This window comes from Bombus vancouverensis, chromosome 13, assembly GCF_051014615.1.
Source record: "Bombus vancouverensis nearcticus chromosome 13, iyBomVanc1_principal, whole genome shotgun sequence".
NCBI lineage: Eukaryota > Metazoa > Arthropoda > Insecta > Hymenoptera > Apidae > Bombus > Bombus vancouverensis.
In genome coordinates this window covers 6,746,637-6,773,904 of record NC_134923.1, presented here as the reverse complement: position 1 = coordinate 6,773,904, position 27,268 = coordinate 6,746,637, and the positions used below count along the sequence as shown (strand labels likewise).

Sequence of the window (27,268 nt, the reverse complement as noted above, 5' to 3'; positions counted from 1 at the left end):
CTAATTAATCATTTTATTTTATACAATCGTTTAATTTTATATATTTTATATTGATGTTACTCGATGGCTGTCGGTAGAAAAACATTTAACGAATTCGGCTGTTTGATAACAGCTAAAAAGTTCGCCGTACAATGTGAAACACGACAAATGTTATTGTTATCGCGGTGTTTTGAAGCGAACGAAATACAAATTGGTAGCAAAAGCTAAACTTTGAAGTGGTGCTCGTTGCGCCTGGAAGGTGCCAGCAAACAGCTGCAATCGAGGTTGATCTACGTAACACAGAAGCGTAATTTCGAACACGTTCGACGAGCTTTGGAAAAAGAAACGTGTTGCCCGTAAGTTACAGCTGACTCTCGAGACCGATCGAACTCGTTTCAAGAGCGAAAGCATCGGTGGGAATGAAATTTGTGCTTGGTCCCGTCGCAACAGCAAATATTTAAAGATTAAAAGGTCGGCGAGCATTTATTGTCTGGGGTGTAAAGTGACCCGATGCAAGTGACGGCGAGCAATTACCGGCGTCAAATGTTTGCGCGGGTAGATAGTTTAATAACGATGCAGTCACTTTATAATGCACAGCTAATGAAAATATTCTTCGGTCCTTTGTTCACCAGTCTACGCAAGATTAATTCAAAAGTTTCGCGACTCGAGAAATTTCTTCTCTACTGTCACGCGGGAAAATTCCTTAGCTTGGAGTACCTCGTTCCTTTTTTATTTAGTTTGAAATTTTAATACAAGATAGCGAGTCACAGTATTAAGGTTTCAGTTACTATGCTTTATAGTAACGTGTATGATAAATTATATTCTAAATTTCTTAGGTAGCAGTATCTCTCCTTTTTAGTTTTTTTAAGTATTTCATCTTAAACTGAGAGAATTAGTAATCGAGTCTTTAGTTATATGTTCATAACATTTGGCTTCAATTCAAGGTGGCGAGAGTAATAACCGAAACTTCAATCACCATACAATTTGCGACTGTGTATGGTAAACTAAACTGTATACTAGTTAACAAGCTGCAACTTCCAACACATGGGGCGGGAAATTATCTAAGCTACGTCTAGTAGTCTAATATCGATTCGCCATGGTTTGCGAAAATTAATAATTGCCATCTATCGACAAGTATGCGGCAGCAACAGCTGCCGAGGGTAATATCGAATTAGCAAGGAACCTTGAATGGAATGGAGGAACAAGAATTTTCGATGGTACTCGATGTAGATGGAATATTCGCGGAAGGTTGTCCATGTTCCATCGACCACAGGTGGCAACTTCATTTATCAGGAAATAGACGACATCGTGGAATTTCTTTGTTGTTGATGACGAATCACGAGAATTGATCGCTGTGCCTCGAAGAAATAAGTCAGCAGGTTTCTCCTTAGACCACCTCGCGGCATTATGAAAGCAGAACGATAATATCTTCGGGGGTTGTAAGCTCGAGGGGCTGGAATCGTTACGGCGTTGCGTGCGGTAAATAGATAAATGTCGACTTGAAGTGCATGAAACGGCACGGCGAAGATAGGGCGCGCCGAATCGAGAAAATGTATTACCACGGAAATAATTTGCATTTAGATCCCTCGATATTTCAAACCAAAGACCCGCGTCCCACTGAGTTTTGCAACTCTTGTGAAAATTCCATGCTTCAACGTTACCACGAATTATTTTCTACCGACGATAGAGAAACTGTTCTATAGTTGATTTGGAACTGAGAAATTTTCTTTGTTTCTTATGGCATGACAGGATCGTTGATTCATGAGCAATAATAGCTTTAATTCTACTGTCTGATCTTTCAATTTTTCATGTATCAATCTTTAATCTCAACTGAAGAAAGGATTTTTAATGGTTTAAAAAATCATTACGAGGAGAATTAGATTAATGGTAGGTTTAGAGTTTCTTCTTGTATCTCGATAGCTATTAACATATCATAAACCCACAAAATCTAGAGCGGGCAACAAATAGCGTTGCCTTGTGTTTTGCCTAATTCGGATAACGTGTGAATCGTTCTAGTATTTTGAAGGAGGTCAGTTATTTGTGATCTGCAAGAACAAACTTATATAGACCGATCAAATAGTATCCTCTCTACGTCCCAATTAATTCACACGAAATTAAGTCAATCATCTCGTATGAACCTAATGAAAAGGTCGTGAAAATCTTGAGAAAATTATGCCGAGGGCTCGTGACGAAATTAACGATATGCTTTTGAATGTTTAACGATTTATTCGAAGATGACGAATTTAATATGAAACGTTTCTCTCGTGTTTTCAGCGATCATTCCTGGATCGTACATCAGACACTATAGCGCCGTTTGGTACGACACGGCTGCTCTAAGGGAACATCGCAGCAGAAGTCGTCGTGACACTTCAGCTTCCGGGCATCCGGGAGACGCGACGCTGAATCTACGTCTTCACGCTCTCGACAGGTTCGTAAAACCACGTACCGCAACGAGTGTATATGCAGGAAGAAAAAGAAATCTGCCAGTAATGGTAACGCGGTCAACAGGGGAATGAGAAACAGGTGGGAGGGGGAAGCTTTATCGAGGAAAATTCCAGTTTCTCGCTGCCGTCAAAGGCGGAATAATCTATGGTCGAACGGTCGTTTTACCGGCACGTGGTAACAGAGGAATATAAATTTTCATTTCGGCTCGACGTCAACGAACAAACATTGGCCGTGATGTATAAATGATCATGGTGTTAGGTAAACTCGGCCGAACTCGGGATTTTACTAAAAATCTAGAGAATATTCAAATTTCTTCCACGACAAGGTGTGAATTAGTACGTTTAGTATTGTAGTACATTTAGTAGTACAATAGATCTCGCGAAACTGATTCTTATGGGATTGAGTGTGTGACCGTTTAATCCGAAAATATATGTCAATTATCATTCATCGGTTGTTAATAACAAAACGTCACATATAATATTATGGCTTATTAATATAACGAATAAATTGATCGTGCAAGTATTTCGATTGCAAATCGTTCCAAAAAAATAATCAGTATCTCGTAACTGCCATATACATTTTTAGATCGCTTTCTAATCCTATCAATATAATCATGACAGTTGTGTTACACTGCTAATGAAACTTCAAAAGGTTTTATAGAACATATAATGGAATATATAATAGAACATATAATTTATAGAACATGGATATGAAAGTTATCTATGGCAAGTGCGTACCCAATATGACGATATCGAATGTGGTATATGTAAAATGATTTTTCTGTAGGTCAATTGTTTACATCTCGATAAAAATATAATCGATTAAAGTGGAATCAGATAACGGAGGTTCTACTGAATTCAATTTAAAATAGCAGAGCCGCGTGATCGTCGATCGTTATTTGTCTGAAAGAAAACGTAATTTTCTACTTGCTCGTACTTACATGAACATCAATTAAGAAAAGTTTCGCTGTTTCCAACGCGTTAGTGCCACGATGATTTTCTACATGGCACCGAAGTAATACAAAGCAAATGCTAGTAGCTTAGCCCGTCACGTTGCAAAGAGGTAATTGTTTTGTGCACGTAGAAAGCACTTTCTTGTGAGAGCGCAACTTTCAGGACCTAGTTGGGCCAAAAAAGCTGAATCTTCTTACCAGCCGGGACTTGTTTCATTATATTTCGTCCGGACCAACGCGACTATCTGAAGTTGCGCGTGTAATTGAACGCGTCAGTAGTTGAAACGAACCACTGCGAACGACAAAATAAAATATGGGCCAAAATGGTGGAATACACGTTCGGAAAGAAATCTTTGATATTTTGGCATAACACGGAAACGTTTAATTTTATAGTTGTTACTATTTTATAGTAATCTTTCATTTATGCTCTTTATATCAGGAAAAATTGCACGATCGTTACGCAAATAAGATTTCAGTAAAAACGGTCAAAGTTGGTCAGATGCATTAATATACCGTTTCATCCGATATAATCAATCTCGATGAATTGCTATATTCATGAATTCACGTTTAATAACGATCACGACGATAAATTAGATAAAACAAGAGTTTAAATTATTGTTATTATATTATGCTTCAAATTAGCGTGATATGTACTTAGTGTGGTCGCAGTTGCATAATAAGTCACTCTATATGTTGGAATTGAATGGTATGTGGCAAGGAGGAATAAACGAGGCAATAGATGTACATAAAGAGAGAAACTTGAACAAATTTCCATAATTTAACAATTAAGCAAATTATAGCGTCGAGGGTAGAGTACCATAGAAAATCAATTAGAAACACATTATAATGTAACAGTTGCCGAACGAATGGCATGACGTAATAGGTAGATGGATGTTTGGGCTCTTGTATGTTCTCTACATATGCAACTATCGTCAGCCTTATGTGACACTGGTTCGACACAGTAGCCATATGCCTCGTTGAGCATCGTGATACACTGTCATTGTGTTGTCAGTGCCATCGACACGAGCCCTCTAAATCTCCGCGTTACACTCAAGAGATGCGACAGTTCTGTTTCATTGTCGCTGAACCGTTCTCTGTTATACGTGCTTTTGCCTTACCTTTTCTAAAATTTCCTATATACTGAAGATCACGGGGAAAAGTATTAATGATCATCTAGCAGTTTTAAAATTTACTAGGTTGTCGTTCAATCTCACTTTCAAAATTTCATTCCCTTTAAAAGTTTCAAAATGTTGCTCATTTTAATATACAGACATATATGTACGATGTAAAAACACATTAAAATCAGAAAATCAATAATCCTTTATTCCCTTTAATTCTTTTATCTCATAAATTCTCTTTCATTTATCCATTGATTCATCATTTTCTCTATCGGTTCCACTGTTTTTCCATTCCTCTCTGTATATTTGATTTCTTATCAAAGCCATTCTTTACCTAACTCCGTGACATCGATTTTATTCTGCTCCCATCACTCGTCACACGTAGGGTAAAATAAATTCAGTTTTTTGACCTGTTAGTTTATTCTACTTCTTCCATTCACGATCGTCGATGCATCCGCATCGATTCCTTCGACTTCGTGATGGAATCGAAAATACTTGGTCGATACGAAGCAGAGTTCCCATTCGAGTCGCGGATATCTGGCACTCGTGCGTCGATTCTCCTTTTGATTCAGCCTCGAAGATCGAGGGAAATCGCGTGCACGCTGGCCGAGACGCCACATCTCTAACCCTGAACATCTCTCTGCCCCCTTGAGGATGCACTCGCTGCCGCGGCACTAAATTTTCCTCGAAACACGAACGGTGGAACGTGGCGGGGAAAAAATACCGGCGGAAAGTGGCGGTGAAATTTATAAATGCTCGGTTCGGTCACGGATAACGCGCGAGGATAGTCTGGATATATAATGGAAGTCGGTGTTGGTGAAGATGCTTTACGACGAAGCCTGTTTTTCGATTTATTGCGAGTTTTATCATTGGCTCGTCTTCCGATTCGAATACGGAAATGTTTAGAGGTTGATTCGTGGTATACCGCGTAGTTTACAGCTTTAATGGTCCATAATTTAGGACAGAATCAACTCGAGGGTCGCTGGAAAACACTGGAACATACCGCTGAACGTATTTAACATTGCAACATTATATTATTCGAATACGATTCTGTTTGAGATATCGTGGCATACCACGATGTTTACTAGCCGAGCAGAAAGCAAAACTGAAAGATTTTCTTCGCAAAACCTTTTCCGGGTTGCAAACTATAAAACTTCGTTTTTATTGCCTGATTCGGTTATGGAGGCCGATGGTGGGGCGGTTTTACGACGGCCAGAGTATCAAACTCGAGGGAAAACAACTGAAATTCTTCCCGCGTCTCGATAAACCTAAGTAGAGGATAAATTCGAGAATTCTATGGCCTCGTATCTCTTCTGGCTGTCCTGACAAAACTCGAGTATATTCGGAGATGATCTAACATGAACCTTTTTCTAATCAGGCAACGTATGGACGCGACTAGAATCGAAAATCTTTTTTTTTGCTTTGCTGACTCTGAACTGAATGTTCTAAGATAAATCGTTCATTAGCATTTAAAGAAGATTCGAAGCGATACCAACACTAGAAGTTTCTAAATAGCTCATTGAATAACAATATTTTCGACGGGGAAACATAAATAATCGAGCAATTCTTTCTCGTTACACGTTATACATATACATATATTGGTGTAGTATAATTAGAGAGACGTAATAACGAATTATCAGACGGGAAGGTCGAGCTACTCGAAAAGGGTAAAACAGCTTTTCATGGTTAACCCGCTTTACAAAGGGGTAGATAAAGAGCGATTGTTATCGCTTGGACAATGGTATCGCGACGGGAACGTACCAGTTAGCGTTATTTTCGAGTTAAACCCAACCCGTTCCCAGGATTCGCCCCTTCGAATAGAGAGAGGGAGGGATGCAATTAAAATCAGCTACGTCGGCCTCGTCGAATCTCGGTTTCTTTTGTCGGCAGCCTCCGTTTAAGATTTAATTGGATTGTTCGTTAATGAGTGATAATCGGACGGACCGTTGCAAATAAACTGACGATACGCTTCCAATTAACCTTAATATCGATACTTATTGCGTTCGGGCCAATTACATCTTCTAATTGTAGAAATTCGGACGTGCCGATCGGCAAAAGGGTACCCCAGAGAGTGTACCAAAATCAATTCGAAATCGATTCGACTGAGGCAAACAGGGTAGACCACCTCTCTCCATGTGGGTTGTAGGTGCTGCGCGTGTTTCTACCTCGGTATCATGGACTAACGATTCTCTGCTTATTAAACTCTGTTTATCGAACTATCTTTTGCTACCGATGAGAGATTCTATTAAGTTCTGTTTGTTCCTCTTACGTTTATTACGTCTCTAGTATATACTTACCAAATATATTTACATTTAATTTTCCTACTTTGTTAAGAACGACTGCTTCCTCTTCATTCCCATTAATAGTAGTACATGAAATGTAATAAAGGAGAGAAATTTTTATTTTATTAACAAACCATTTCCATAATCATTAGTGTAAGTAAGGTGGGCAAGTTCAAGAATATTAATAAATCAGAGAAGTTGTTGATAGCATCGGAAAGAAAGTTTTGTAAAAGTATAATGCATATATTTAATCATGAAGTTATTATACGTTTTTTCAGTAGAAACACCCATAGTCAAGAAGAAATCAGAAATTTCAGTAGAAACGTCCAAAGTTAGTCAGACTAACATTGTTGCTACATACTTCACTTTTTGAAAAAGTAGACTCAAGATAGAATCAAGTAGAAACGTATGGATAGACAGATAGGTGTATCGAAAAACATTAATCGGGAAGGTTGTTCATAGAATTCAGAAAGGAAGCTTTGGAAGAGTGTGATAGAAGTATTTAATCCGGAAGTTATTATACTTTATTTTACTTTATACTGTATACATTACTTACAATCGAGTGAATTTATCGGATGTATTAAGCGAGCGGACTTCCAGTAGAAATGTCTAATCTTAGTCACATATATAATTTTATGCAATTTCAACCAGCTGTTATATTTATGAGTCTGTACTTGGGCTGTCACAACAAGACAGCAGATTGGACGAGATAAACGTTTAAATTATTGCTAAACTGTTGTATTATTTAAATTCACATGAATAAATACTTAAACGCTGGAATGAATAAGAAAGCTACTTCGTATCGTATGGAAATATTTAATCATAATGAATACATTGCTTGTGTCGAGTGAAATTATTAATTCATTAAGCAAATAAGACTCCAATAGAAACGATTACAGTTTATCAGACACATAAATGTATCATTTTATAAGATTATTTATAAGATAGATAAAACAAACATTTAAATTATTACTAATATATTATATTTTAAATTAACACAATATATATACATATATATATTTAACCATTTGAATGAAGGGACAGGGAAGTGGGCACGTCCAAGGGTATTAATCAGCTGGGAAAGATCGTTCCACGAACGATAGCATAAAGCAACGGGTAAGGGAGCGCAAGAAATGGCTTTTACTTCCCGCGTTTTCCTCCGACGTGGGTGAAGCCGTGTACACGTGAACGTGTCCCTCTCGTGAATGTATGTTACGAGGCAAACGAGGTTGTCGTGGGTGGAGCGTGCATTACCCTTGCAACTAATCCCATTTCTCAATGGTACATGCATCACTCACCGCTCCTGACTAATCGTCCTTTCGAGGAGGCGAGCGTCGTTCTCGCGTAAATTGAGCAATAACGGGATAACGCGTGCCTCGACGATAATTCTCATGCCACGATTCAGCCAACTGTAACCAGGAATTTCCATAAATATTCGCGTTTCTCAGACCATCTCTCTGTTGCTCAACCTTTCAAACTTATTTCAGACAGGCAGATCGTTTAGATGGTGGGAAGCGTGTCTTCCTTCTTCTTTTTTTTCTTTTTTTTTTTTTGCAGAAAGGATTTTTTTAGATTTAGTGTTAATATAACTCCTAAATTAGTAGCAAAATGGTTATTGCCAAAATGAAGATGTTATACAAAACGAGGCGGGAAAAGTTTGAAGGAGTTTCGCTGAGCAGCACCGCAAGACATTGAAAGCCCATTGTCGTGGTTTCTTGTTAAGCATAAAGCGAATTTTATGCGAACCTTTAAATACGAAATTATAGTAGAAAGCCTGGAAATAGAGTCAAGTGGGAACGTGTAACGTATTCAATTTTTTATAATCTAAATGGACGAACTAAAATTTCATTACAGAACCGATGGCCGAATAAATCGATTAATATTCTCATAACGTTCGCTCGTTCTAATTCAATTTTGCATAAATATCGAACGACGTGGGATTAATTACCCTGCTAGCATTTAAACTTAAATTAATTGATAATCAATAGCCGATGGAATTATTAGGCAATTTGGTTCGTACGGAAGCCTGACAAAATTCAGGCTGCTCTAATTAATTCAAGCAAACGTTAATTCGCCGACGTATTATACCGTTTGATTTCTCTCGCGCGTTTCCATTCTAAACGCGATGTCTTTCACGAATCATAAATCAATTATCGGCAATATTATTAAACGGCCTCTAAAAGCTGGCTCGCTTTTATCTAGAAATTGTCGCTGGTAATTAGTACCAGACGAACGCTAATTAAGAAATACCAGCCATTGTCTGACTTCCTGTAACATCTGAAACTGCCGTCGTATCGTAATTAGAAACGTCGCGTTTCTAGGATATTTCGCTTTCCTCGAAAACGCGCGCGCACACGCGTACAATCCGTTCGGAGGTAGAATGTCACAGCACGTCTGATGCAAATCTGCACAAGATATTGCTATCTGGCGAGTAATGTCGCGCAGATACGCACCCCGTATCCAAACTTTGGGAATAGTTGTTTCCTTCCCCGTCTAACGTGAACGTCGTTTGCATACTCGACCAATGGGCGCTAGCATCTTCGCGAACCGCTTCCGTGTATTGTGTTCGGCACATGTGAATAATGTGCATCGACGTCGCTATTGTGTGCCCACTGCACGTACTATTGAGCGGTTCAGCTTCCGGTTCATCCAGAGAGCATCCACTTTTAGCAGTTGCTCTTCAGTCTTTAACAATTCAGAGACTCTCTTCTGCTGGTGATTATTCGTTTGCTTTTTATACAGCTGGAATTATAAATTAATAATATGCAGAAATATACAAAAATATAATTCATTTAATTTAAATGCCGAGGAGAAGGGATCGTAAAGGCCTGGAAATCGAGACGTACTTGGTTTAAATAATGAAATTTCTAAATTCTCAAGAATAGAAATGTTACACATCCATGCGGCCCTAACAGCTTATCATAGAGACCTAGTATTTAAGAAAAATGTATATCTTTGATAAACGGATTTGTTATGGAATTATATTTATCGTGATAATCGCATCTAGAGAGATTGATAGAAATAGGAAAGACACTATCGATTATCGGTGGAAAGTTGGAAAAGCCTCGTGCAATTTTTATTTCACATAATGCATATCGTTGCGCTTTCGTATCAAACTTTTCTTCGCGTCTCCGTATATATCAATTTCAAAAGTTACTATGAACGTAGCAGTGAAATGTAAAGAGTCATGGATTTATGCGTTCGATATGTCGGCTGTCGGTGTTCGTTCAGCTGTTTGTCGCGAGCTACCGGGGGTGACAGAGTCTTATGTTTTCCGACAGGCAAACTTCTCCATGCATGGCTTCCTTAAGATTCACACAGTAATCTCACGTACATAATGCACTCACTTACATAATGCAACGACAAACTTGGCAATTACGCGAGGAGGAATCAGACGAAACTGTTGATTGCTGCTTTGCGGATGTACTACTCTGTCGAACATGGCGTATCTGTTGATGAAAATCAGTCTGACCCAACTGCTTTCTTGTTATTTCTTAACGTAACAGAGAAAGAACGATGTTCGCGCATTGCTTGCATAGAACTTTACCAATTTCACAATTTTGAAATTGTGCATTGCTGAAATACGTTTGTGAACAATATTCCATTCATCTCCACATGAAAATCACAGGCACAAAGCACGATCCAATCTATTTTTTATCGATTTCCTAATTTTTATATTGCTTGATGGCTAAAAGGAAGTATTTTATTGTACTTACATAGTAGGGAAGAGAATTCGTTAAATTCAAAGATACCAGCATTGTAAAAATAACTATGATAGATAAATGTACGAAGTTTGGCAAAAAACCAATGTAATGGCACATTGTTATGGCAATCGATGTTTTTAAGAAGTTGAAGAAAGTGGCGAAAATGTATTGTGCAGAGTTGGAAAAATAACTAGCGTAAGGAGTACAGATCTGATTGATCACTTCTGATAGGCCTAACGTAATCATAAAGATAAGCACGCGTATTATCACATATATAAATAAAACAATATAAAGACGCGCGACTGTGAGTGATAAGGGAGCAGTACCTCTCTTATCTCTGGGTCGTTGCGGTAGTCATCTTCCCAGCTCTGCACTATACATACATATGTGAAAGAAAAAGAAGGGTAAAGGAAAGAAAGAGGGAAGAAGAAACGAATGAAGTAAGGGAGGAAGAAAGAAAATAAGGACGAAGGAAAGGGAAATAAAGGAAGGAATGGAAGAAAAAGAAAAGAGGGAAGAAATCCTTCAGAATTAATACCTAACTTAGTTCCTACTTTTATTATTAATTTATTATTTTTGGGATAAAATCAATCGACGTATCTTCGAAACTCTCAATTTCAGTTCTGTGCTGTGTATTTCGAATCAAACCTCAAATGTGTCTCAAGAGAATAAACGAAATTAATGTTTGATTCTAATATCCATTTTACCCTCATTCTATATATTTAAAACCGACTCAGCGAAAGAAATTGAGTCTCGATCATGAAATAAATGGCGCGGTAAAATTGTTTACGGCTTCCAATACTCTGCTTTCCGAACAGCAGTTTTCGCGTTACATTAACGTTTATGCAATATGATTACTGTTGAGTAACTTCTATGAGAGTTAGCGCGCGGCACATAGCGGCACAGTGAATCGTTTACGCACGTTATAGAACGTTGTAATCCGCTTCCTTATTCCCTGCTTCTTTTTTGCGGTTCTCGTTATTACACAGAAAAGAGGATATTATGCTGCCTTTTCTTTCGTCGCGAAACAATTGTTGGGCAATTGCGTTTCGAAGCGGCGACGCGTTGAAGAGATCGCTTCTCAACGACCGTAGGATAGTTTTATTAAAAAGAAGATTTAATCCGTTGATTGGTTGGTTCGTTTTCCATTCGCTACTAAATATTCCAGTTTTTGTGCTCGTTCAACTGCTAGAATTTGTTGTCTAATTGTAAGCTAAGTGATGGCTGGTATTTGGTTAATGACTGGCACAAATTATTTTAACGAGATTTGTTTCATAGCCAAGTCACTTGTGCGAGCACAACGAACTAGTTAACTCATTTTAACTAAAATTGTTGGCTAATGAGTTACTCTGGCACGATGGTCAGTTCGTATACGTGAAAATTCAACCAATCGGGAACGTTGTTTGAACAGTTACATTCGTTCCGACTATTTCATCGTTTCTTTAATAGGATGAGTCTCGAATTAGCTTTTCAATCGTGTAAATCAGTGTTGCTCGTTCCGCTTAAACGTTATTGGCTTGAAAAAAACTATTTTTCCAAGGAAGAAACGAGGTTCCAAAGGCGAGCGGTATTTCTTGAAGAAACAGCGGGGCTGCGCATGTTTCAAGCAGTTTTTCCATCCAGCTAAAGCTTCTCCTTGCGTCTCGGCCTCGGTCCATTATGGAAATTCATTAAATCCCAGCCATTCGAATTCGTCGCTCCCTCTGAATGTAAATTTTCAACCTACCAATTCCGTAATTACTTTCGCATAATGGGCATTTATATGTATTACGCATTTGCAGGAATGTTAAATCTTCGACGTTCGCTCGTATAAATATGTATGATTCTTTTTTCCTACTATTACACGCTTTTAACGGGGTTTACATATAGAGTAACGAACATTATCGTCTTCGTTGGCTGCATAACAATTTACCGCGAAGAGCATTAAGGACGATGTCGAAATTTTTTACGCGCATATCCGCGCTTACCAGCGAGGCAGACCGTATCTAAATCACGCGTTACATCGTGTGAAATGATTATTGGTACAGCGATATGGTAATTAACGTGTCGCTGTAATTTAATTAATGCTCCCTGTAGTACACGATAACATTACCAATTTGGTTGCATTAGCTACCCTCTGACATCGTGATATTAGTTGCTAAAAGTATGACGGTCGAGCGCGCTTCAATTTACGTTATTTCGCATACAAAACAATCAGCTATTAACTTGCTGCATAAATTGGTTAAAAATGAACTCTCTCACGAATCGTTGCGCATTTACATATAATACTTCCGTTCTTCGTTTCCCGCTTTCTTCCTCCGTTACCTTTCGACTTTACGAGTTTACATTGTTTTCCCGAGAAGTCAGATCGAAGTTTATCTTCTTACACGCGATCCAGGTCAAACAGAGAAACTTTTCAGAATAGAGCAGCTCCTCTGAACTCGAACGAAAACCACAAGGGCTTGGTCCTCGATCCACAAATTACGTCTTCGGTTAAAAGGGACACCCCCGTTCGTTATCTTAAAAATGATATTTTTCTCATTTCCATCGTATATAGTATATGTGTAGTATATATATAGTAATATAGTATATATAGTTATAGTAAGATTGTCATAGGAAAGAATTATTCCAATCATGTAAGCTTCGATATTTAAAAATTCAATCTCGAACTTTGCACGGAATAATCAAACTTGTTGTATAGTAGACATCGGTCGTTCTTAATGTAATAACGAAAGGATATTAAGGATGTATCTTGCTTTTTATCACGTCTCTACCAACGAGTCAAACAGTCGGTTTTCAAATGTAGGTCGCTTAATAAATATTCATAGAATTACAAGCTGAATTACTTGGCCTGACTCAAATGTGAGATTGAAATAACGCTATTTTACCTTAACTTTCTTTAACGTGAGAAACAAAGCCTGTCGTGTTCGATGAATTCATCGACGACTACGTGCGATCATGAAATTACCAGGTTTCATCAATCTTTCCGCCCCGCGTAGGAGATAAAGCCGTGCACACAGGGGAAAAGCGTTCGACAGTCGATAACCACTTCATCAGCGCGAATTAATCCTGCACGCGTTGCTTTCAATGTCTCATTAGGTACATTATCACGGTGACATCCGCGTGCACAAACGCGAGCCAGCTTTCTCCATGATGAATGATTGAAATCAGCGGAACGTTAACTATGAAAGGAGAGCGGACCTCGATCGATAGACTATCGTGGGCTTAGACAATAATTAGGTGAAAACATCGACCCCTCCCGATCGGATTATCGATTGTACGAGAGCATGGTCGCGTGTAAACCTCGCGCACGACTAGCTCGAACACGTAAGGGACTGGTTGCAACGTAATATGTGGCCCTCGTTGCGTTACATCGCGCGATTATTATGTGACACACCTGTCCCGTGAAGTTTAGTTCCCCTTGTCGCAGTGTTTCTCAGTCTAAATGCCTAGAAGCTTTGGTACGAAACTCGGAGATACGCGATCATTCCATAAGTAAGTTACATATCTAACTTAAACTTAAGGCACAAATGTCTGTGAATATGTGTAATTTTAAACGAATGAAGTTTACTTCTTTCATTGAAGGATAATGTATTATCTTAGGCTCCTTGCGCTATTGAATTAATATTATTAGTGAAATTTTACAAGTTACCAATACTAATAAATACCTTTTCAGAATGGTAACAGGTTTGTTAATCAAACAAATTACATGTTCCCTTAATATCCTATTTCATAAAATATTACTTGTAACTAGTCAATTTACTAATACTATTAGTTGGTAAAAATTGTTGTATAAGGAAGTCTTTCAATTGTTTGATAATCTTTGAATTTAACTTTTCGAAAAGTTATTAAAATTCAGAATGCAAAGCAGGGAACGAAATTACTTACGGAACGACCTGATATAAATTGAATGGAAATTTTTTAACGAAGTACGAGAAAAACCTGATTTTTGCGAAATCGTTGTTACATTTCTTTTTCCTGATTTATTTTCGAAGAAGTAAGAATGGGAGAAATGGGATTAATCAGAATAATTGGGAATCGACTGAGAATCAACTAGTTGATGAAAAGCTGACCGATCGAGTGCTGTGCGCAAAGTCAATTCGTAGCCAGCAAAAAAAGACTATTATTATATCTATTATTGCTACGTTATATATTTTACTCTGCCCTCTCTTTGCAAAACCAATATTGCGTTTGTAATTCATCGTTCCGAATCTAGTAAATCGAGTTGAATTACATTTACAATACCGGTGTATCGCTATTTCGTGAAAACATCATATGTCGATGAACGTTTGTTACCGAACGAGAAATATGATCGAATATCTATTCGTTTAAATTATTTTTATGTCGTTTATTTTGAATTGAAGCATTTATCGCCGATCGTGGTATCCATTTTGAACTACATACAGCGTATAGTTTATTCGATTATTACGTGAAAACATTATTTTTTACTCGGCAAAGATGTAGAGACATTGTGTACGCTGTATATAAATCTTTCAACGAAGCGGTAAGTTGCGCGGAATGTATTGCGCGCTAATATCTAATAATCGATTGTTCATGCATTTATGTAGAAATTATTATACAACGAACACATAATTTATGCGAGTTCTACATGTAATCTATTTTCTGTCATATAAGAAAGTTTTATTAGGTTATGATGAAATTTTAGATTGAAATAATTAGATAATCTACTTGCTCATGTAATAATAGACAAACTTGATTGCTACACGTATGAGTATAAATTACCAGAAATTGGTACCAGATGAAAGAAAATTAACTTTTATCCCTCAATTATGTGTAATCTGACCTTCTCTCTGTTCCAGGGTCTTTAAGATGAGGCTTACGAGGGATACGAGCTTATTCGATGAAAACGTGGTCTTCGAGGGATCGAATGGTCGACAAATTGCATTCGATCCATTGCACGCCTACAGCGGAACCCTTGAGGGTAAGTGGGCAACGAGTTTGTTAGAATTTTTTTAGTGGAAAAGGGGCATCGCGAGCGAACAGGCACGATCGTTAATAGCACAGAGGTAATCTGTTAAAACGAAACGCGCTTGAATGTGAACATTAAGCGAAATAGCTGTAAAATAAAACGGGAGCGTCTGGCATTTGATTTTCAGCATTTTTGAAGAGCCCGGTTCATTATGCGGAAATTGTCAGAACTGCGCGGTTCTCGATGTCAAAGTAAAAGAAAATAATAATCGCGCGGTCCTCGCGTTTGCTCGAAATTACATACATTGTCGCTCGGCGAAATATTCCTCACAGTAAGGGATAAAAAACAATCTCTCAACTTTCATTTAGTTTAAAGGTGAACAATTTTTGTTACCGTGGCAACTCATTGTCGTAATTCAATTATCCATTCGCTGATTACCGTGGATATTTCAACTCGGACTACTTTCAAACGTTTGCGGTTCATTTTCCTCGGAATTTTTTCTCGCATTTTTCATATATTTAAGCGTACTAAAAAAAAAAAAAAAAGAAAAAGAAAGAAGAGAGAAAAAGAGAAGGGAAACGAAGAAAAAAATGTATTATGGAAGAAGGTACAGTGTACGATAACCAACAGGGGATTGAGCTTCGAACCGGACGCATCCAACGAGAAATTCACGCGCTGACTCTAATGAAAGCACTTCGCGCTTATTCCTGAATCTTCTAGTCGGCGGACGGAGGAAAAAAGAGGCGAATTCCGGTTGGTCGGTGGTGAAAGAGCCACTAGACGATTTCCTTTCTTTTTTAACCAAGATCCTGCCAGTGAAATTAAAATGCAGAGGTGAATCGATTCGCCATAGTCTGGCCGGCATTTTCGACCGGTTTTCCCCAACGAAATATCGCGACGATATTAAGCTGTATATATACTGACCTGTTCGCGAGGATTCATCGTGAGTGCCGGTCAAATAGATCGATAGATAGTTGGGAACTATTCTCGTCTCTGGGGAGGTTAAAAATTCCGCTGAAAAATACTGCAAACAGTTACTGGATGAATAATCGAAATTAAAGCGCCCAAAGATATTTGACCAAAATATTCTCGTTCGTCACATATTTTCGCCGGCATGTTTTTTCATTTTCGATTAACGTAGCACGAGCGTCCACAAGAGCAACCTGCAATATTTTTTAATACAATGCAGCGTCAGTTGTCACGAGCAGATGGCACACAGCATCGGGATTCGAGTCACGTGGACGTTTCTCGCGCGTGTTATTCGATTACATCAATTTTAAAGCTCCTCTCTCTCTTGCTCCTCCTTTACGGACGCACGGACGACGCGTAACGAAATTTCAATAACGTGTAACATAATTACACGCGCGACCATTTGAATATCGAAATCGCTGGCGAAAAGCATGACCGATTCGTCCGTGTTCCACGTTTCGTTGGAACTTTGAACTCGCCGAAAGCGTGATAAATTCTGTAATAAATTCTCGAGAAAATTTGCGGCCATTGAATTTCATCGCGACGACTTATCCCTTTCTGTCATCTTTTTTTCTCGCGGCCTATCGTTCCTCCACATCCGTTGCAATTTCTCGTTTTACGCCGCGGGACTCTCTTTTTCTTTCTCGCCTTGCTCTTTGTTTATTCTATTCCCCCTCTCCTCCTCTCGCTCTGTTACTCTTCTTTTTTTTTTATTTCGCATATCTTTCTTGTTTGCTTCTATTTCATACTCCTTTTCCTGCCCCTCTACACCTCTGCTTGTCCCTCTTTTTTGCGTTTGTTACCTCTCTCGTGGCAACGATACAGCAAGCCAAGTGGGTTATTGGATGGTTTCCAATATGCCGGCTCGCTCGACCACTGCGGTACTTTATGCGCCCTCGTATCATTTCCACGGTTTTTACGAGGTGACGTTGCTCCTGGCCAGAGTGGCTCGTTGACAAGCCTAGGTAATTTTTAAGGAATTTTTAGACACCGAGTGCTACTAACAAGCTTAACATACTTGAATGGGGATAAAAGTGGAATCCTTTAAATATGATTGTCATCGATAGACGAAACAAAAATTTAATGAGACAGCGTCGTCGTCAATTAACGATATTGAAATTTTTATTGAGTTTGAGTCTGAGTTATTTTTTGACAATTCATTCATGTATCTACTTATTTAAGAAAATTGAATGAACTTATTACTGAACCTAATAGAAGATAAGAACAACGAATGGGCTCAGTTTCTACTAAATATCAGTGAATTTTTCTATTACTTACGATTAGCAGCTAGATTTTATATATAAAATAACGTACTTTTATAATTTTATCAGTTTCTGTAAAGTACGATATTTAGAAGAGTGACTTGTGAAATTTTGAGTATTGGATAACCATTTATTGCAGTTTACGATAATGTGCTACATCGGCGAGTCCAAATTAACGTGAATTAATGTTCTTGCAGTACTATATTCGGAATAATATCAGGATAATAAAACCAATGACAAGGAACTACGGTCGTGTCCTGTACAGGGTACTTGTCTTCGAATAAATTGGCCCAGGTTCGATTTCGGAGAGAGAGTGTGTATTTTTGTTTTTTGCGAATTTCACGTATTTAATTCGATCCTCTCTTCGTGGAGAGTTTTTCCAAACTGAGAAAACCAACAATTATTTTCTACTAGGAAAAAAGAAAAAATGATTTCATATATAAATATCCTAAAAATGAAGATGCGCGTATTTCCGAACAAAATGTCGTTACACGACTGTGATAAATAATATAGCTTACATGTGTTAAATAGTACTTAAAATAATATAACAGTGTAACAAAACTCGTCAATAGAAATTTTAAAAAATTCAATCAAAATGTCCGTGTCAAAGGAGTCCAAAAAATGAACAACTGAGAATACAGAATATACATAAAAAAAAAAAAAAAAAAATGGCTGAAACTCTTCTACAGCAGTCGAACAAATATGGAATTAAAAACATAACATACGAATTGGTCGTTTTTTAAATACGTTATTTAATCTGTCACTTATCGCGCAAAATACTGTGCATATAATAAATAAAATTGACGGTTCTATTAACTACTAAGCTAATAAGCGTTTTAATACATCTATGAACAACTAATTCTATAACATTATTATATTCAAATGTATAGAATATTGATATCTGGAACACTGTGATGTCCAATTAATAAGTCACCATACGTACAGAAAGTAGGAAATTAAATAAAGGGGTGCAGTGGTTGATTCGATTTAGAATGTCGCAGTCGCGTGTAAACACGTGTGAGGAAGTCAAATAGCGAGTACGGGCGGCTAATATGAGCACTCAAAATTCAATGTAACAGTGTAAACCTAAGCAAACGAAGCATCGAGCTTTAACAGGGCCTGGCATAAAAGCAAGTACACTCGCTGAAGGAGTAAATCGAGTTGAAAATCCGAAACTTTGTGAAGTCCTTTCCTCGTTGGCGTCTCAAAACTCCTCCCTTTTTGCAACAGGACCGTCTGTATGCGTCACACTGTGTTTCTGTGCGCCTCTTTCTCCCTATACATGTGAAAACCTGCACCATGGTCCCGAGTCCCGAGTACACGTTTACGCCTATGTTTATGGCTACCTTACACGGAGAAACGTTATCACAGGTTGCCCTTAGGACTGTATCCATACCGAAATACAACAAAAGTCCGTCTCCGTTCCCTTTATACACTTTTCGACAAATATAAAATTTAAAAACTCGTATTCTTTCCGGGTCACCGGTGCCGCGCACGTAACGCCGCGTTTTCCACGCTAAAAGCGTGAAAATTGAAAGACGCAGATCTAAATTTCATCGGCGCGTAAATTTTTTGCCGAACGGCAAAAGAGAGAAAAACGCGGAAAACGAGAAATTCTTCCGCGCTTGTTTTGTAAAGCGAATTTTTCCCTCGTTCGTTGTTTAAAAAAATTTTACTTTCGTGAACGCTTATAGTTGCACGTAACAATTTCTGTTTTTAATTCAACTCGATATAAAACAATGACATCGTAGTCAATCGACGATTTGTTGTAAAGTGGAAATTGCATAATAACGCGACGATACCTCGGTTATGCGGCAACTTCATAGAAGATAACGAAAATCCGTGTAAAGGATATAAATATTCATAGTCTGGGCGTAATGAATGTATCACCTCGGCGAGGGGCACGAGCACCGTGATTAAAAGTGCATTGCCACGACAAAAAATTGACGGGGCAATACATTTTTCTAATTAAAACTTGAAAGCGGCTGGTAATTTCTCTTGGATTTTATCCTAATGTACTATTTGAAATAGCCAAGCCGGGAGTGAAATATTCGAGATTTAGCTCTTGAGACATTATGTCATCGTTTTAACGATATTAACGTGTATTTAAGTGAGAGTTGGAAACGGAGACGAAAATATTTCTCTCTGCCCGAGTCGAAATCAAGAAAGTCCTCTGTCAGAAGTGCGTCTTTTGCGCTTACAAGATCTTCAAAACGTCAAAAATATCCAAGAATCAAGGTATTTTCACCAAACTGTCATTTAGAAGGACGCGAGAAAGGATTTGATGTTAATTTCATATTAATTTTAATGCTTTCATAGACGCCTGGTTTTCGATATCGGTGAAAACACAGTGTTCCGGTATTAAGAGAATAGGACCGCGTTTACTCGATCCCGTTATTTATTAACTATTCGTTATTAATTAAGCTCGTTGCGCGTATATACAATCAATCACGGAATTACAACACCAGTCATGATTCATTTCTATTTAATGCGTTTAATTATGTTCGATTCGCTAAAACACGAAATGTTTTCCAAATATTAAAACCATCATCGCTATGAGAAATGTATATTAATTTTGCACTGGCTGCGTGTAAACAAACTTGAATTACACGATACATTTAGCACATCGTAACGTTTCGTCATTATGTGATAAAACACCATTAATTTTGCCATTCATTAACCTACGTTTCACCCATCTTGGATTAAAAGATCGACATCAAAATGAATGTATGTGAATATAAAAGAAACTAGAGCCGAAATAGAAGCGTAAACTGAACCCAAACACGGACGAACCACTAAATCGGTGAAGCTTCGTGACAGCTCGTCGAAAGGAGTTTCTGAATTTATCAGGATTCCTATCTTTTAAAATTCGCGAGTAACAAGCCTGAAAAGAGGGAAACAAGGTTTCAATTTAACCGAGTTGTTTGCACGCTAATCCCCGATTACCTCAGTCATCGGTCCACTGTCTAATAAAAGACAGTCGTCCGTCATCCGCTCTTCATAATCCTCTCGTAAATTAGCATCGAAACGACAACTTCTCCGGAAATACGGATGAAACCCGGAATCTTTAGACGAGCGACGATCGTACAATGTCGTTTTCTTCGTTCATCGGCGCTAGAGCGCTAAATGGCTACTTTGCAATCTCCTTGGATGTTTCCCGCGGTGTTCGACAGAAGGGGCGGAGATATTTTTAATCATCTAAGAGTCACGAGGCAACCGAGAAGAAAGGAAAAAGAAACGTTCGCATGGAGAGGGGAAACGTCACTTACGAGGAATTGCAATTTTCTTTAAAGACGTCGAAAGATGAGGAAACCACCCCTACGATCACCACCCTCGGTGTCGAGCAAATTCAACGCCGTTGTGCACATCTCTACCGAGCCATTCGTCGAAAGCAATTTCCATCTACGAATAGTTTTCATCGACTGCCATCCAAACTCTATGACTTAGATTCGTGGCTTGGAACTTTCTGTTCTCACCGCGTTTGTCATGCAGTCTGCTAAGGTTGCCTCCCATTTCCAAATATTGCACGTTGTTGGAGGATTGTTCTCTATAGCATATTCTAGTATACGATATTGTCTACACGATATCGTGTATATGCTGTTGGATGTTAAAACTCTATGTGAATATTGTATTTAAACCCTGTGCCGTGTTAAAACTCTAATGTACTGTTACCAGCTATCTGTGAGAAAAGCAGTCTGTAGTATCCTCCTTTCCTTTGTGTCCTTAACGCGACGTTTCTCTGGGGGAGTGATAAAGTATTACTCTTAAAACGTACGAGATTTATGACAGGATACTTGCTACTGAGGCGTGGAAAAGTAAAAGTTACAAATGCTATCTAAATCTGCTACAAACTCTCTAAATCATATACCACCTCAACGTTGGTACACGAATGACCGAAAAGTTAAAATCTGTTTTTAAAAATAATAATTTCCTTTGAACATGTCATAAACCTGGCCAACGTCCAATTCTAACACAGTCGATGGATAAATGCAGGAGCGGTTATCCCGTGGCTGACAGGATCGCCTCTCTGTTTAAGGAAGGCAAACACTATGGTGGTAATTGGAACACGATGGGAATATCTTCCGCTTTCTAGCTGGTCCCTATCTATACCCGTAACGAAGGGATGAGTAGGTGGCATCGCTTTACCGAGACATCTCGTTAGAAACGACGCGTCTTAATTATGTTGTCGACCTGCTGGATTAGGTTTTCTGACAGAATCCTGGCGTGGAGAATTGTCTAGAGGCGTGTAGTCACCGTCGTGTCGAGGATTTAACGTCCACGAACTCCGAAGGAGGTGACTTACTCACCTTTGGTGCTACATGATTCCCTCTTCGTATAAGCGTACCATTACAATCCAAATCTCTTGAAATTCAGAGTTGTTCGAAGTGGAAATAGAATCGCTAAATTCTCATTCTAAAATATAGTACAACGGATAATGATACAAGTAATTTGAAGCTTTTTTTCTGGAGAATTTGTCTCACAACTAGAGTTTCTTCTAGAACTGTTCGATGTCAACTTCGAACCAGTTATTTTTTAAAAATATATCTAATATTTGTCTGCGTGTGAAATAGCATTGTAATTTATCCTCCCGCCAAAAAGTTTTATGGTACATTATACGCTTCAAAAAGATTCAATATTTAAAATATGGATTATGAACTTCAAATTAAATGCTAACAGCAATTGGAGATCAATTATAAAATATCGTTTCCACGTAGAATACTTTATGATGAGAGTGTCATAGTCGAACTTGTACTCCAACATTGTTAAGACAAAGGAGTGAAGATGTGCGGAAATTGCGGCAATCTCTACGATTTAATCGTCCAGCCTAGTCAAAATTGTCTATTTATAATTATCAGAGAGACAAAGACAGGACAGCGGTGGGTGGAGAGGAGGCAGGGCGCACGATACCTTTGAGGGCTGTATGTCTCTTTCGTTATGAATGAATCCAGCAATGAGTTGGCACGGTACCAAAGGATTTCCAGGTGGCCGCGAAATTAAGCTCGACCCCAGGCTGGAATCCTCGACTGCAATCTATGCTTCACTGAATTTACTGTCCTCTACTTCCACGACCCGTAGACGACATCCACCCCGTTTCACCCTCTCCGTCGCCCACCGCAACCACCGTGACAACCCCTCCCTTCCGATGTTCCAGCCCGCGCTCAGCCACACGGGGGTCTCCTGGAAGCGTCGTTCCTAACCTTCGTCTCGAAGTAAGTCCTGCCAGCTGCTACCAGGATGATTACTTCTTCATATTTTACGCTCCGCCGACCGCCACCTCTCATCATCTTGTTCGCCATGCTCTCGCGGAGTTTGCCCGTACGCTCGCCAACGTAGAGGGGTCAAGTCGCTTCTTCCACCACAGCAATCCACTCTGCCGGTTACTCCTCGGCCCAGCGGTAAAAGAGCTATCCCCCTTCTCCGGACCCTTCTATCTAGAGATGAAAATTTAATCAGGACCGATATCAGAATGCGAAATGAGACAGAGATTCTTTAGGGTAATTTGTGATTGAGGGTGAGAAACTTTTTAGAATGGCCATATATTAAGAGCTTGGAAACCAATAAGTGTTTCATTGATAGATTTTTAGACATTTGTAGGAGATTCAAAGGTACAAAAATGTGAAGGATACACGTAAAGTGGAGATATATATAAAATATTGAATATACAGCTCTTTGTTAAAGATCTAGTAGGTGGGACATTCACTGTCTAAGTTCTTCTTCTCTAATTCTTTAACGTATGCAGTCCATTCAACGCATTTCACTTATATACGTGAAATAAAGCAGCAGAAATTAGCAACAGGAGAAGGTGTGCATGATGGGGCTTAAAGAAAAGATATCAGACAAAAGACAAAGGGTTGCTAAGAGACATAAACGAATTAACGGCAGTATGAGTTGAGAAGCCAGAGAATGCGGATTGCATTGTCGAGATAGTGTTGTTAGCGTTGTTGAGAGAGAGTTGAATCTGTGCTGACGAGAGTTGTTAATTAATTATAATACGTTGTTACGATTAGTTCATGTTAAATAACCATTGTTTTCTGTTTAATCCATTTATTATTAATAAACTAATTATTATTATATTTACGATACTATAATAGTTAGTATAGCGTGTAGACAGACCTCGCTTTATTTCGTGTTTTATTTTGGATACACGTAATGTAGAGGAATTTAAGTATTCGTAAAAGTATATAAGAACGGCTCTTCTTAAAATATCTAACAAAGGATTGTATTTTTTTATTTCTTTAATATACTTATTAAAAATGATTTGTCATGCAAATACCTTTTTAATATCAAAACCTTCACAGTTTAGTCACTATGTTTGTAATGATTAAATGAATATGAATATAAATATGAATGAAGTGACACAGGTTATTTTTAATAAGAGATTAATTTGCATATTAACTCTAGTTTGATGCCTGATATTCGTTTCTTGTTTTATCGACCACAAAATATTTTGAAATAACGTGTCGTTTTATCTGATCTTAAATAAAAATCGTCAAGTAGAACCAGCGTTCAGTTTGACTCAAGTACTGACATTTACAGTGACAAAGCAGCAGAAGATTACGAGGATGGAATCGAAAACCGAACGTTCTAATCAAGTTAATGCGTATTTTCCTCGCGTCCACGGTACGCCGAATTACAGCCAGAATTTCGTTGCACGTCTAGAGACTACCTCAGCTTTCCGTACTCCATCAGTCTTTGATGTCGAAGCGAATGGCGTGCCTCGACTTTCGACGCTTTAAATTTCCAAGCTGTACCCAGAGACAATTCTGCGACCGTTCTGCCAAATTCGATCTTAGGTTTCCACAATTCGACGATTACACGGTGAATAACCGTGGTCCGAAATACGAAACACCGGAACCTTTAGCACTTTGCGATCGATTTGACAGCGCATAAAAGCTCCATCAAAGCGTTAACAAGCGAGCGTTTCGCATAATAATCTTTTGTGCGGCGTCCATTGTCTACATCATGCTAGTAATGCATTGGAAATTAGTCACTCCCGCGTAGATTACTTATTGATCGAACTTAGGTTACGGAATCAATCTTTAAAGGAAGTTGTAAGTCGAGCACAAATGACGTTTAATAAAGCGAAACAGCCGTCGAGTAGCATATACTTTCCACCAACCTTAAATGTTCATGAAAACTTTCGTAAATGTTCTTCTCCATATTGAGAAGTTAAGAAGCAATTTTAATTTTGTTAACTTCGACCCAACTACGTGTTCCTCCTTAATTAAAATGGAATAGAATGCGTTCAAAAATTTCGTATAAAAATCTGAAACTCATTCGTAGTCACGAAATAATTAAAAACCTTCAAAGAAATCCATTTGAATATAAGAAAAGCTCGAGCGTCTAAAATAATCTTCGAGATTGAAAATTGGTTTCGGCGAATTAGCCTCACATTTAAAAACCGTGAAAGTAATTTACGGACTCTTGATACACACGATAATTGTTTTCGAAGAAATATTTGCCTTGAGAATGAAGGAAGTGCAGAAAAGCACGGGGTAAGGAGAAGCACGGGTCGCGGCGGAAACGAATTTCTTCGTCTTGAAGGAGGAGGATGTAACAGCTGGTGGTAACAGGATAATTACTTCTTAGCATTTCACGGCTCGCCGAATCTCAGGCACATTATGCACCCGTGCTGAAAAGCTCCTTGGCCGTTTTCAAGAACTCGTGATTCTTGGCTCGTGAAAAACTTCCTCCTCTTTCTCCTTCCTCGTCTCGCTTATCCACCGCCACGGTTCGGTGATTACCGACCAACTATTCGTCATTTTTCTTCAACGAGGAAATACGTTTCTCTAACTTGGCTCTACGGTTGTACATTGATTAACAAACTCGCGCAACCGGCGACTCCCGTTTCTCCCAAACGTGGAAAATGAGAAATATTTTCCCTCGTAAAGATTAAAACCCCAAACGATAAAAGGATTTTTCCTGTAGAGGATGTTTCGTTAATGAAAATATCGTTGGTATTTTCGCCGCTAATAATGAACAAATATCGATCGATCGGAGAAAAGGCAACAGGAGCTTCGGAAAGACAGACACCATCAAATAAACGGCGAGTTTAATCGAACGGCAACAGAGACGACGCGCACACGTACTTTGCACACCGTTCCGCTTTACCTTGGAGCAAACGCGTTCAATTCACTACCCTAATAATCGATAGCTTCTCCATGGGAACACACCAGCTCGAAGATTTACGGAGGCGCTTTGATTGCCAGTGATTAATTCTTTAAACGCAATCAACGGAGTGCTTCTAATTCTATGGCTCCATTGTTCCACGTTAATTGCATATCATTAGAAGGTGTGGTTCGTAAATCAACCAGGTTTTTCCTCCGTTAATTAACCATTCTTCGAATCGAGTTACTTGGGTTGTTGAACGTCATGGAAGCTGATTAAATTTTAATAGAACCAACGACATGAATCATAATATTATATGTAAGTCTTCCTTTAGTTAGATTCGAAAGAAACCGAGGAAAGCTGCACGAATACGAAGTTGGAACGCAGTCCCATTCTCTCCGCCATCGACTATGCGATCAACCTTGATTGAAATATATAGGCGGTCTGCCGCGCGAAATCACCGGACCAAAAGAACGTTTGGTAATGCCACGCCGGTACGAACAGATTGAGGGCGAAAAGGGTTAATAAGGGGCGTCGAAACAGAATCTCAACCTTACAGCACAGCTTTAAGCGGCAACGATAAAAACGTACGAAGCGGTTCATATTCATTTGCCGCTTAATTGGAAATTTATGGCCACTGGGAATATATTACTCGGTTGTATACCGAAACTGTCAGCCGTAACTTTCGCAGCAATGAACTCTAAGCGCGTATCGGCCTACGCGATTCCTATGTCTTCTTACACTAGCTACATAACTTTGATCGTGGTGAACATTTATCACGAAGGATACGAACCAATCGATTGGAAAAATACTTTAATAAACCGAGCCAAACTCGAGTCTTCGGATATTTATATAATTTTTAGAAGTTTTTTATGCGTATCTAACATACAGCCAGGAAGCAGATGTTTCTCGATTTCGGGGGAATAATGAAAAGGGGAACAGGAGCGAATCCTTCCGATAATGAGTCAGTCGATGAACGTAGAAATATCAAAGGTTACGGAACAATTTTCTCGCCCTTTTCTCGTGGGGGTTGGTTAGGTGGGAGGGTTGAAACGGAGCGCAAAGATTGAGCGGATTTAATGGGGTATAAAGGTATAAAAATGACATCGCTAGGGAGAGGGTGAAGGTAAGATACGGTCAGCTATGGCGGTATTTCAAACTAATGGCCAGATGTTGTCACCTCTCGTCGACCAGTTTGTCTTAAGGAGCGTACACAAGAATCGCGTGAAGGAACCTCAGCTCGAAACTGCAACATTTTTCTGCGACACGTAACGTTGTCTAACTTAACTCCACAGTCAGATAACTTAATTGCGTTCCAGCAGAGAATTTCTAACCGAGTTGAACCTTATCTTAATGGAAGCATATTGTTCATTCTATTCGTTGGTTATTAAATTAACCTTCCATCTGATCCAAATACAATTTACGCGTTAAATCTACGATCATCTAAGATCAACAAATTTCAAGGGAGATTTTTTAACAGAGTTGAACTTTATCTTAATGAAACTACATTGTTCATTCCACTCGGTGGTTATTAAATTA

At 38.7% G+C, this 27,268-nt stretch overlaps 1 protein-coding gene across 2 annotated transcripts in view; it reads left to right on the top strand.

Moving 5' to 3' along the window:
- LOC117164369 (disintegrin and metalloproteinase domain-containing protein 10) overlaps positions 1-27,268 on the top strand; it is a 159,956-nt gene that overhangs the window by 37,670 nt on the left and 95,018 nt on the right. For both annotated transcript variants that reach the window (XM_076623966.1, XM_033347370.2), the window contains exons 3-4: positions 2,254-2,407; positions 15,280-15,401. In XM_076623966.1, coding sequence (XP_076480081.1) covers positions 2,254-2,407; positions 15,280-15,401 — 276 coding nt within the window. The remainder of the gene's footprint in view (positions 1-2,253; positions 2,408-15,279; positions 15,402-27,268) is intronic.